This window comes from Alexandromys fortis, unplaced genomic scaffold, assembly GCF_014885135.2.
Source record: "Alexandromys fortis isolate MF-2015 unplaced genomic scaffold, M_Fortis_MF-2015_v1.1 scaffold_2_1_26212458, whole genome shotgun sequence".
NCBI classification, from domain to species: Eukaryota; Metazoa; Chordata; class Mammalia; order Rodentia; family Cricetidae; genus Alexandromys; species Alexandromys fortis.
This window is the reverse complement of record NW_026067930.1, coordinates 22,255,501-22,269,033: the sequence shown is the minus strand read 5'-3', so window position 1 is coordinate 22,269,033 and position 13,533 is coordinate 22,255,501. Positions and strand designations below refer to the sequence as shown.

Sequence of the window (13,533 nt, the reverse complement as noted above, 5' to 3'; positions counted from 1 at the left end):
TTTTTTTTTTTTTTTTTTGGTCCCTCGATGTCTAAAGAAAATTTTAAACAAATGACATTTCATATTATGTTTCCTGCCTTAATTAAAAGAAAAAGCTATTATATTTGTGTGAGACAAGTTAACTTTGAAATGTCTGTGTATGTATAAATAGGTCCCCTTAGAGCTTTACAAAATTTTGTAATTAAGATTTAATAAATTATACACTAGAATCAAATTAAGTAAGAAAAACTTATTTTGTGAAAATTAAATGAATTCCCAATAGCTTGCATTTGATTTCCAGTGAAGACCTTACTCAAACTGTTGCATGCTTTACTTCCAAGTGGTCCACTACAGGATTCCTCCGAGTGTTCTAAGATTGGCTGTAGCTAGAGTTCTGACTTCCATTTGGACCCTGCTCTCCTTCACTGTTCAAACGGGGAAAAAAGAAAGTTTATGCCAATTAAAAGATTCATTTTCAACACCTGGTACTACTAGTTTCTGAAGTTTATTATTCTGTGGCACAGTTCTACAGAACGAAGACATTCCTGTATTATAAGACACAGTTGTAGAAAAATTAAAACCCAGCAAACTAGCATTTGGTCTCATGTTTTTATTCTTCTGTAACTTTGGGCTCTCATACACAACAAGCAGTCTGGAAGTTAGTGTCCATATACACTCAAAGACTTAAGTTAGCGTTTGAGATTTCACTATTATTACAGGTATCACTCAACATAGAGATTACAACTTCTGGACAAATTTCCTACAAAATTAAATCTGACATGTAAAACTCTACTTTTACTCTTTAGGAAAATCCAAAGTGTTTTTCAAAAAACAAAAACAAAAACAAAAAAAACCAACAACAACCTGCTGTCCAATGACATAATAAAATCATATGGAAAAGACAACAAACTTTTATACATCAAAAATATGGTAATTTCCTAGAAAAATGTTGACTATTAAAATAAAAAGAAAAAGAACTAAAGCTGAAAATACCAGTAACTGTGACAATAGGAGATTGCCTTATCTTGTCCACCATCATCTTGCAGCTTCAGGCCCTGCCATTAGTGGAGAATCACTCAGGGAACTTCTGTAAAAAATGCATCCAAAGGTAGCTGTTTGAGTGACTGCCTTAAGCAGCTCCTCATAACACTTAAGCATCACTTTCTTCTCAACTGTAACATCACTGTAACAGCAGCGTCTATAATGCATCTCAGTGTCCTGCAAACTTTTTTTTGTTTGTTTGTTTGTTTGTTTTTGTTTTTTCGAGACAGGGTTTCTCTGTGGTTTTGGAGCCTGTCCTGAACTAGCTCTTGTAGACCAGGCTGGTCTCTAACTCACAGAGATCCGCCTGCCTCTGCCTCCCAAGTGCTGGGATTAAAGGCGTGCGCCACCACCGCCCAGCTTGTGTAACTGTTTAAGTAACAACTAAGCTTACAGAATTGACTTTCCTTCTCACCTGTTTCTCTTCCTCAAATGATCTGACACACAGATCACTCAACTAAACAGATTAATTTAAAACAACAAAAACTTCTTAGCAGAGGAGGTTCATTTATGGCAAAATTATATGTAACTGTGTGCTAGATGGATCATAGGATCACTCAGAAGCCGTAATTTGTTATCTTTAGTATATCAGATCATCAAATTTTTTGAAAATGGTTACTGAAATGTATAAAATAATCATTACTGAGGGGAGAGGAATGGCAGAGAACCAAATGGAAAGACTTATTTTCAAGCATTTTATATCTGAATTTTAAATAAATTTGCCTAATTCAGTTCCATTTATGTACAGAATGTGGCTATATGTTGAGGGATACCTGTAATAGACCTCCATTGCATTAGGAAGTTACTAGACAGAAAATTTATCTTAAAACTGAGACATCCTTAATTTATCAAGACAAATTACATAAACATAAATCAAGAAATTTTAGTGTAAGTTTTTAGAAAAAGATATAACACAATCTAAGAAAAATATAACCTAGTTTACTATACAATGAAGTCAAATTAGTAATTAAGTCTAAAATATACCTGTTTGGAGGTGGTTTTGGTTTTGGCATCTTACTAAGAATAGTCGCCATCTCTTTTCTCTCATCAAAATTCTTCCACTGCTCATATAGTTTTAAAATAACCCTGATTATTTCCAAAATCTAGAAGAAAATATTTGAAAAGCTCTCAGTAGTAAAAACTAACAATGCATTAGTATATAAAGAACATACATCACGCAGAGCCTGGTAGCACATGCTTAATCCCAGCACCTGGGGGAGAGAGGCAGGTGACTTCCCATGCATCTGAGCCAGTCCGATCTACATAGCAAGTTCCAGAGTTCCAGGCAGAGCAGGGCTGTACAGTGAGACCGTTATCTTCAAAAAAACAAAACAAAAAAAGTACCTTCTCCATATCCACAGAGAGTTCCGCAAACCACTGCCTAGCATCTTTCTGCTGTACAACACAGGCTACATGTAGGCAAGCTAGAAAGAAAATGAGAACCAATTGTTCAAATTTAACAGCAAACACTCTTAGAACTAAAGATTTTCATAAAGATTTTATCTTATTTTCCAATACAATTCTTTTAAAGTCTAGATACTAGTTGAGATTACACACACACTACATTGTGTACCAACATTTAATAAACCACTTTATCAACTTAATGATACAGAAGAAAATCTCTAGCTGCAGGATAATTCTTGACACCCTGTCTTCGCTGTATACTGGTCACAGTGTGGGTACCTTAAGGGTAGATTTTTTTTTATAAGAGAAACAAGTCCAAGAAATTAAACTGGAAAAAAATCACCCATGAACACTAGTGCAAAGTAGTCAAATCACACCCAGAAATTAGTGACAGAAAATAAAGCCCCACCTCACCAACGTACTGCTATGCCTTAAAAATATTTGTTGGGGGTACAAAAGTCCTTGTATCTATAGACTGCTGAAGAAACCAGGAATGTTAATCATGCAGGGGTGTCTCCTCAAAGGAGGAAATAAATACCTGCTTTTTAGCCAGAAAGCTAGGAGTTGATATTATTAATGATCTGGTGACCTTTTGCTATCTATAGAGGCAGACCACACCCAATATCCCAGGATGCTTATCCCAGACTTTCCCTCCCTAGAACTTGATCTTTAGCTCTCAACCAATGGAACCCAACCTCAGGGGATAAAACCTAAATTTTAAAAAGCTATATTTCACTTAGGCATTTATTGACCTTTACACTACAGTCATGTTTGGTTGGACAAGCTTTTAAGACTGTCTTAAGGGCTGAAGACATGGCTCAGAAGTTAAGGGCACTGACTATTCTTCCAGAGGACCTAAATTCAATATCCAGCAACCACATGGTGGTGGCTCACAACCATCTACAGTGGGATCTGATACCCTCTTCTGGCATAACGTTATATATGCAGATAGAACACTCAGCCATAAAATAAAAATAAATCTTAAAAAATAAAAGACTGTTGTGTGGTAAAGAATGCTAAGAGCTCACTCTTTGCCAGTCCATTCCTTCACTGGCAGTACAGCCTACATCTTCAGGATTCTGGAGTATACTGAAGACCAACTGAGATATCCAGCCTTGTGAAATGAACTCCTGGATTCTTGGACTATCTGTAGGTAGTCATTGTTGGACTGGCTGTGTAAGTGGTGTAATAACCAGGCTAGCTTAATATGAAACAGCAAATTTTAATGAAGGGATAGCTTACAACACCAGGGATCCAGCAATGAGCAGGAGATAAAAAAAGAGAGCGGTTGGGCTCATGCCTGCCAGATTTATATGTAAACATTAGCCCCCACGATGAGCTGGGCTATCCCTACAAGGCTGGACTACAGCCTGTAAGCCATTCTAATACCCACCTCCATGTATGTGGATAGATTTATGCTGTAAGTTCCGTTCCTCTAGAGAACCCCGACTAACTAAAAACAGGCAGCACCATTCTTTGGAGTTGGGTCCTGTATAAGTATAGTGAGGGCTCTGAGCATAAGTAGCGTGCATGCATTCATTTCTCTCTGCTTTCGACTGTAGATGTCCTGTGACTAACATTGATTCAGGTTCCTACTGTCTTCATTTCCCCACAATAATGTACTATTACCTAAACCTGGGAGCTACCCCCCCCCCCGCCCCCTTTCCCTTCTGGAGGTCCTGAGTTCAATTCCCAGCACCCACATGGTGGCTCACAACCACCTATAATAGGATCTGGTGCCCTCTTCTGGCCTGCAGGTGCATGTATAGAACACTCTATATAAAATTTAAAAAAAAAAAACTGAAGAGGGGGAAATCCATCCAGTGAAATTAAGTATGGAGAAAAAATTAAAAAAAAAAAAACCTGGATTAATTTTTAAAAAGAGGGGAGGTTATAAAAAAGGAACCATGAAAATCAACAGATGGAAAGAAAAAAGAGCAGAAACTATTAAATGCCTAAGATATAACAGACATTCGGGGCTCTATAGGGCATTTCACTTAACTATTGACACAATTCTTTGTAAAGTTATTATCCCTCCCACAACTTCACAAACTCAGAAAAATTAGATAAGTGTTTCAATAACTGTAAAGAAAGCAATGTCTAAATCTAGTCTTCTGCAGAGACACCTCTAGCCCAACCCTGTGTGCCTTCTCCACACCGTGGGTGCCTGCTAACTCTAGCAACAAGAGCACAGATGCCTCTGCCTTAAGCTCTTGAGCACTTAATGGGATCCAGAAATGGAAAACAGAACCAGTTACTTAAGACAACTAATATCAGCAATTTAAACCTGAATTTTCCACTTTCAGCAAACAAAAAAATTGTTTAGGTCTGATTATATTTTAAATGAATTAAGGGGTGAAAATTACCAAGAAAGGGGGTATAGCATATATTATCAAGAGCTCACATTAGTCTACTACTTCATAAAAACATAAATCAGAATCAAGCGAATTGTATTTTAGGATGACCTAAATAGGCAAAAACAGTTTAATCAATAAAGGTACTCAATAAATTTACATACCTAAAGCTATCATGAAAGGAGGATACAGCAGACAAAGATCCGTCCTGTAGGTATCATTCACTATCCTCCTGTAGAAATGTAAATCTTAATATCACTAACAGCACAACCACTGAACTGACTATGTAACTCCTCCCAGAGAGAGCCAGATTTCCCATCTTTGTACACTTACATCTCTGTTCTATTACTAAGAGCAGTTACAAAGATGAAAACAGAGGCAAAACAATGGACCCATGAATGTGACAATAAAGATATACACATTACTGAACATAACATTCATGTATTAGTGAGTATATTTTCAATTTTGGGACCTCACAACAAATTATGTTAAATAAAGTTTCACATTTTTGAAAAATAAAAAGTAAAATTAAAGATATAATTTGAAATGGATTTGTATTGAATCCAACAAAAAGTATTCTCAAAAATTAATTTATTCTTAATTTTCATGTGAAGTCTTGTTTTGATACAAAACATTAACAGATGATATACTTATCAAATAGGTAATTCAAGATAGGTATGACCTCATAATTTATGCCACTATAGCTATTAAAATACTTATCAAGCAGATAGTTTGCTGAATACAAAACATCTTGAGGTATTTTAAAATACTAAACCATGTTATTAGTTGTCAGCAACAAGTCAATATACGAGTAACTTCTGTTCTAGTTACCATGCAAGGGGAAGCAACACGTCTTCTTGGCCCATGTCCTGCACATACTGGAGCAAAGGTCTATAAGGATGATACACTATCAAGCAACAATCCTAGAGACAGTTTAAAAAAATATATATGTACAAAAGCAAATTCATTACAACATAAAACAATATCATTTTCCAACTTATTGTTCTATGTAGTTCAAACTAATTTCTCTCTTATACTTGCTTCCTTTTTAATTTCTTGCTCAAATATGACCCTGAGCTACTATGACAGTGAAGGCAGTGATCTGTCTGGAATATAATTTGGTAAATCAGGTGGCAGACAGTTAGCATCCATCTTTCCCTTAGAGACTCAAAGTGACATCTGCAACACACTGAAACCTCTTATATGTCTGTAAAGTCATAATCCTCAATGGAGGAGCAGAATTCTGCCCAAGAGTAATCTATCTTTAACTCTGCACGCACGCACACGCACACACACACAAATTGTGCACACAGTTTACAGTGGTTTAACTTTCTGACTTATTTGCTTGCAATCCTTATTATAGTTATAATAAAATTACTTCTTTAAGCTCAAGTCAGATATAGAAATCATTTTACAGGCCTCATAAAGTGATTATGCTAATACATTTCTGTGATTTGTCATCACATATCATTTTGATAAATTTAAAATTTACCTCCCTTCAGAACAATTCATTACACCGTTTTACTGTATTATAAAAAATATATACATACCATTAATTCTAAAAGGTAAAATTCACATTCTAGTATCTGTTAAAAAAAATCATCCAGTGAGAACAAACATGATTATGTAAATATTCTTTGCTTAAATTAATAACTTATAGATACAGATAAATTAATTTACCAGTCTTATATGAAATTTCTAAATCAAGAAAATAAATGCAGTAACATATAATCAATAACATTCACAATAAAAATTACAAGTTTTATTTGTTTTTTGAGACCAGGCAGGCCTGACTATGTAGACCAGGCTGGTCTCAAAATCACAGAGATTTGCCTCCTCTGCCTTCCCAGTACTGGGAACTTGACAAAAAATTACATTTTACTGTTATATGTTTTTAATCCTTAAAAAAAAAAGGCAGTATCATTAATTTTTCTTTTTTGAGGAATAGGAGTAACTTGGAATTGAACCCAAAGTCTCAAATATTCTAAGCAATTAACTCTACTACTGAGATATAACCCCAGTAACCCCAGAATTCTTACTATTAAAAAAAAAAAAAGAAAATCCTATTAGAATTGTTAGAAACTACAAATTTAAGCTGGGCATGGTGGCACATGCCTTAAATCCCAGCATTCAGGAGGGAGAGGCCAACCTGGTCTACAGAGTGAGTTTGAGAGTTCAAGGACAGCCAAGGCTACTCAGAGAAACCCTGCCTCAAAAAACCAACCCCAGCAACAAAAAACAACAAAAACTTCCTAAGGTGATTTAACTGGCATTTGAGAGTAATAATCACTACTGTTAAGTATTACCAAAAAACAAAAAAAAAAAAGAGAGAGAGAAGTTACTGAGGTTTAATGTAAAATAATTTTTTTTTTTTTTTTTTTTTTGGTTTTTGTGACAGGATTTCTCTGTGGTTTTGGAGCCTGTCTTGGAACTAGCTCTTGTACACCAGGCTGGTCTCGAACTCACAGAGATCCGCCTGCCTCTGCCTCCCAAGTGCTGGGATTAAAGGCGTGCGCCATCATCGCCCGGCTTGAAGTTTATTCTAATATAGAATAAAGCTAGTTAATACAGAATACATAATTTTATATAATATACTTACATGATTCATCCTGTAAGGAAATTCCTTTGGAAAGGCATATGAAAATCTAGTTTTTACTATAAGAAACCAAACAAAACAATTAAAACCAAGAAAATGCCAACACGAATTTATCCAAAATTCCTTTAATGCAGCATAATAATACTCTTAGACAGTATGCTGTATTTATTACCTTTAGTAGGAGATCTCAGAACTACTTAAAAGATAGAGCTTTGTTTCCAGGGAGGACAATGATTGAGTGGTTGGAAGCACCCTTGCCTATACAATTGGAGAGCTACAATTTTATATATAAATGTTTATGCTGGAATGGTATCATGTGCCTGCACTCTCAGTACTTGGGAGTATAGGCAAGAAGACTGAAAAGCTAAAGGAAAAGGAAAGAGGGGAAGTGGGTGAGGATAGGGAAAAAGGGAAAAAAAGGAAGAAAAGGAAAAAGCTTTTACTGCTTTTTAAAAGATTAAAAGACTGAAAAAAATCACTAGATTTTATCATCTCTAAAATCTTTTTAACTCTAGAGTGGTATTTTTCTGTTTGTCTGTTAATTTATCTTAGAATGAATACACTTATAAAGCAAGTTCTAAAAAAATCAAGGTGAGAAAGAAGTTAGGGCAATATACCAAAATTAGCTGTGATTATCTGAGACTGAAGGAATTTTTTTAAACTAATTGACACTTTCTGAACTTATAACTGTTTCTTTACCAAAATACAAAAACATGTAAATGTATTTATTTATAAAGAAACACATACATGTTTTTATTTATTGTTAGTTTTTTTATTTTTTGAGACAAGGTATCATTATGTAGTCTTGGCTAGTGTGGAACCTGCTATGTAGGCCTCAACTTAATAGAGCTCCGCTGCATCCATGATACATGCAAGGTCATTTTCTTATACAACACAGTTACCATTTGTACTCACTAATAAAGCACAAATGGAAAACCTGTTAACTATCTCCTCCGGAAGTCTTATACATACTTAAGCACTATTGAGAAAATAGTATTTAAGACATTAGAATGCACACTTAAATCAATTAGAGTAGCAACTGGAAGCCCCAGGCAACTCTGGTTTATAATTCCCTCCACTGTTACAAATGATTTCCTTCACTCAATATAAGGAATTCTGTGCATTTTATGTATTAAATTCTCAAAAAAGTTATCTTATAAATGAAGTTCTCTACAACTAATTTAGGTAACATCTGCCAAGATCTGAAACCTAGAACTATTTAAACATGAGGAAATTCACATTCTTTCTTTCATTTTGAAAATATCCCTAGTAAGGTTTCTGGGTTTTAGAATTTCTTTATATGTAAGCAGTGTGTAAAGTATACAAATAAAACAAATTAATGGCAGAGAATCAACAAAGCAAAATAACGTCTGTAAAGGACTGGCGCAGTGGTTTATGTTTTTAATCCCAGCAATTGGGAGGCAGGTGGGTCTCTGAGTGTGAGGCCAATCTGGTCTAGATAGTGAAATCCTGCTTCCAAAAATTCTGTAATTGATACATGTCACTAATACCTGGACTCAAACACCCAACACCTCCACTGAGATTAGATTCACCTTATGCCATCAGCTTCTATTCCATCTATGCTGAAATGATATGATCCATTTTTTGTTTTGTTTTGCTTTGGGAAACAGGGTTTCTCTGTGTAGCCCTGGCTGATCTAAAACTCACCAAGTGCTGGGATTAAAGGTGCTACTACTATTGGATCCACATTTTTAAACATTTATCATTTATTTTGTGTTTGTGCACGCACACACATGTACACTACGATATGGGTAGAATTCAGAGAACATCTAGGGAATCCAACTCAGGCCATTGGTTGAGCCATCTCTCCAAGGCTATGTAGTAAAACTCACTATCTCAAAAAACTCAAACAAACAAAAAACAATAAAGTATATGCTTAAATCCTAATCTCTACTACCTCAGAAAAGGATTATACCTAGTGAGGACCTTTACAACAATAAGGAGGCTCAGTGGTTAGGAACACTCACTGCTTTTGCAGAGGACCAGAGTTCAGTTCTCACCCAGGTGAGATGGCTCACATCTGTCTGTAACTATAGCTCCTGGGAATGGAACACTTTTTTTTTGTTTCTTCAGGTGCCCATATGCACATGCACAGGCAAACACCAAACACATACACAAATAAATCACTTTTAAAAAGAGGTAAAGGTTAAATTAATTAGAGCATGAGAGTGGAACATAATTCTACAGGAGTGCTTGATATGGTTTGGACTGAAGTATCACCCTGACTCATATGTTGAAGGCCAAGTCATCAGCTGGACAATATAATCCCTGAAAGGTGATTTTCACTGAAAGATGAAGTTTCTGAACACTGACTGAGTCACACTTACATCCAAATGGGAGATGGTAGAGCTGTGGGTGGTGGAAGCAGAGGAAGTGGATCCCTGGGAGAGTGTCTAAAGAGATCCTTCTTGTCCTTAGTCTCCTCCACCACATCCTTCAATTGTGATGTTTCTGCACCGCCAGAGGCCAAAAGTGATGGAAGCAACAAACCACAGACAGAAAACTGAAGCTATGAGTCAAAGCGAATCCTTCCCTTAAAGCTGCTTCACAAACAAAACAAAAAAGCCAGCACCAACAACAAAAGAGCTGATTCACTCAATACTCTTCACAGCAACAGAAGGTCTAACTGCTGCCCCACCCAAGACAGGGTCTCACTATGTGGTTCCGGCTATCCTGGAACTCACTATGTTGTATACCAGGATGCCTCAAACTCGCAAAGATCTGCCCACTTCTGTCTCCCAAGTGCTGGGACTAAAGGCATGTGTCACCACACACGACTATTGCTGTTTTAACATGATGCTGAAGACACATGGGAGATGGCTAGAAAGATGGCTCTGTGGTTAAGAACACTCTGCTCTTGCAGGGGACGCAGGTTTGGTTCCTAGCATCCACCACTATTTACATCTATCACTCCAGTTTCAGGGGTACAATAGTCTTTTTCTGGTCTCCACAGCATGGTGTACATGAAGGCAAGATACTTATATGTATAAAATAAACAAAGTTTAAAAAACAAAGAGAAAGAAAGGATGTAGATACACAAAGGGCAATGAAAGAACAGCCATAACAGCTAAAGGAGGCCACAGAGAAACCAAACTTGCTGGTGCCCTGACTTTTGGATCTTCAGACTTTAGAGCTTAAAGAAAATACCTTTCTGTTTAAATATCCAATCGGGCATTTTTTATAATAATTCTAGAAAATAAATAGCAAGGCATTGTTCAACATGTTGTACATATTAACTGATTTTATCTTCATAATAACTCTAATCTTGCAGATGAGAAAATAGATTAAATGTTTCCATAAAACAATTCAAAGCACCATTAAGGTGACATATGTATGGTTTTATTACCAACTTTTACAACCAACTTCTGAAGTGCTACAAGCATGAGGAAACCAGAGTCTGGATCCCCAGACACATAAATTACATGTGTGGCAGTCCATCTCTGATTCAGCCTCAGAAAGCAGGGACAGGAGTTCCCTCATAGGAAGCTGGCTATTGACAAGACTAGTCATATTGGCAAGCTCTGGGTTTAATTGAGAGACCCTGCCTCAACAAATAAGGTACAAGAGAAACGAAGGATGATTCTATACATCAACCTCAGGTCTTGACATGTATGCACATATACAAGTACATATGCCCACCACATACAAACTACACACACACACATACACACACACTAAAATTTAGCTGCAGGGGACTGATGCCTTGAGCTTCTTTGGGCACCTACACTCACATGCATGTGCCCACATGCAAACACACACCTACACATAATTTAAAAGAATGCTTTAAAAACACAAGAGTTGCTGGACATAATGATAAAAGTTTAATTTTAATTCAATTTAATCCCAGCATTCAGGAGGCAGATCTCTGTGAGTTCTAGGACAACCAGGGCTATAAAGTGACATCCTATCTCAAAATGCCAAAAAACAAAAATTAACTCAGCTGACTGACTATACAGTCAGCATTCTTTTTTTTTTCCTAAATTTATTTATTTATTTATTATGTACACAATATTCTGTCTGTGTGTATGACTACAGGCCAGAAGAGGGCACCAGACCTCATTACAGATGGTTGTGAGCCACCATGTGGTTGCTGGGAATTGAACTCACGACCTTTGGAAGAGCAGTCAGTGCTCTTAACCGCTGAGCCACCTCTCCAGCTCACAGTCAGCATTCTTTTCTGTACCACACAACTTGAAGGTTTGATAATACATAATTCCCATCAATACAGCTCATTTTTCACCACTGAAAAGTATTGTCTTAAACTAGGCATGGTGGCCCATACCTGTAATCTCAACAGGAGATTAATAATACTTCTTTGTAAGTAGAAGCTGGAGGAGCCCAAGTTTCAGATGAGATTTGATCAAAAAAAAAAAAAAGTAGTATCATAATGGATGTAAAAACTTGTTTTTGAGAGCAGGGCGGTGGTGGCGCACGCCTTTAATCCCAGCACTTGGGAGGCAGAGGCAGGCGGATCTCTGTGAGTTCGAGACCAGCCTGGTCTACAGAGCTAGTTCCAGGACAGGCTCCAAAACCACAGAGAAACCCTGTCTTGAAAAAACCAAAAAAAAAAAAATCATTTTGTTTTTGTGTTTTTGAGGCTAGAGAGTTGTTAGTGGTGAAGAGTATTTCTTGTTGTTGCCTAGGACCTGGGTTCAAATCCCAGCATCCACAAGGAGGCTCACCACCACCTTAGGTACCAAGCACAAATGAGGTACACAGATATACATGTAGGCAAGACACTCATACACATAAAATAATAGAAATAAATTGAAAAGAAATTTCAGGGTTGGAGAGATGGCTCAGCAGTTAAGAGCACTGCTTACTTTTCCAGAGGACCTGGATTAAATCCCTAGCACCGACATGGCAGCTCATACCTGTCTTTAGCTCCAGATGCAAGGCTTCTGACATCCTCACATAGACATACATGCAGGCAAAACGCCAATGAACATAAAATAAAAATAAGCTTAAACAAACAAAAAAGAACCCTGTTTTTTTAGAGATAGTCTCATGTGGCCCAATAATCACTATGTCGGTGAGGCTAGCCTTGAACACCTAATCCTTTACTTCCACCTCCCAAGCACTGAGATTACAGGTCTGCACCACTACATCAGTAAAAACATCTTTTCAAGCATTTTTTCCTGTCTAATATGCTAAAGATATTCTTTGGAGTTGTGTAATAAACCCACTTACATGTGGCTCAAAAACAAAAACCAAAATCTGTATGTTACAGAGCTTTCTTTAGATTTCAGCCTTAAAGCAGAATACACTTTTTGCACTTACATACAGAAGTAGTAGCAGCGATCAATCTTGTATTTGAGACTACACCAAATTCCTAGAGAAAAGTGAATGAGATCAAGTACTTACTAACCCAATAAACATTAAAGATACCTGAGATCTACCCAAAACAGTTTTTCCAAGCTCTTCTCATGTTCACAGTCTGCTCAGTTTCTTCCTACTTAATCTATGAAGTATTTAAATTTCTAAATATATTACCTTTCCTTAAAATTTCAATAATTTGGGTTGGAGATATAGCTCAGAAGTATATTGCTTGCCTGCCAAGAATGTGTAAGGCCTGCCTGTGTTCAATTCTTAGCACAATTAATCAACCAACCAGTCAATGAACAGACAAATGCGATATTACTCAGAAGACCATATAACACCAACCTTTCTGAAAGAATGAAGCACATAATGGAATATAAGGCTTCTTAGGCTTTTCAACTTAATATACTACCACTATAAAATAACTAAATTTTATCATGTAATGTAATTTAAATATACTCATATTTAATTTCATATAAATCACTCAAGATCTAAATCATTTGCTTCCTTTTAAAGTCGGAAATGAATTGGTTCTTTATTTAACAAATAAAAACTATTCAAACACGTTCAATTAAAAATTTGTATTCTAGTCAGGCGGTGGTGGCATATGCATTTAATCCCAGCACTTGGGAGGCAGAGGCAGGCAGATCTCTATGAGTTTGAGGCCAGTCTACAAAGCTAGTTCCAGGACAGCCAGGACTATTACCCAGAGAAACCCTGTCTCAAAAAACCAGGGGTAAGGTGGGGGAATAATCTGTACTCTACAACCTAATCAATCAGTCTATCTATCTATCTATCTATCTATCTATCTATCTATCT

General features: G+C 36.5%; 1 protein-coding gene across 2 annotated transcripts in view; it reads right to left on the bottom strand.

Annotated features, from left to right (window-relative positions):
- Positions 1 to 13,533, bottom strand: part of Ccnc (cyclin C) — a 27,226-nt gene continuing 13,693 nt past the window's right edge. Inside the window, exons 5-13 of one of the 2 annotated variants that reach the window (XM_050145144.1) lie at positions 12,676 to 12,727; positions 7,378 to 7,433; positions 6,329 to 6,364; positions 5,610 to 5,701; positions 4,943 to 5,010; positions 2,365 to 2,444; positions 2,005 to 2,123; positions 973 to 1,066; positions 1 to 404 (exon numbers count right to left, since the gene is read on the bottom strand). In XM_050145144.1, the coding sequence (XP_050001101.1) occupies positions 1,015 to 1,066; positions 2,005 to 2,123; positions 2,365 to 2,444; positions 4,943 to 5,010; positions 5,610 to 5,701; positions 6,329 to 6,364; positions 7,378 to 7,433; positions 12,676 to 12,727 (555 nt within the window). In that variant the 3' untranslated portion in view covers positions 1 to 404; positions 973 to 1,014. The remainder of the gene's footprint in view (positions 405 to 972; positions 1,067 to 2,004; positions 2,124 to 2,364; positions 2,445 to 4,942; positions 5,011 to 5,609; positions 5,702 to 6,328; positions 6,365 to 7,377; positions 7,434 to 12,675; positions 12,728 to 13,533) is intronic. The other variant, XM_050145143.1, reaches the window with a different exon arrangement.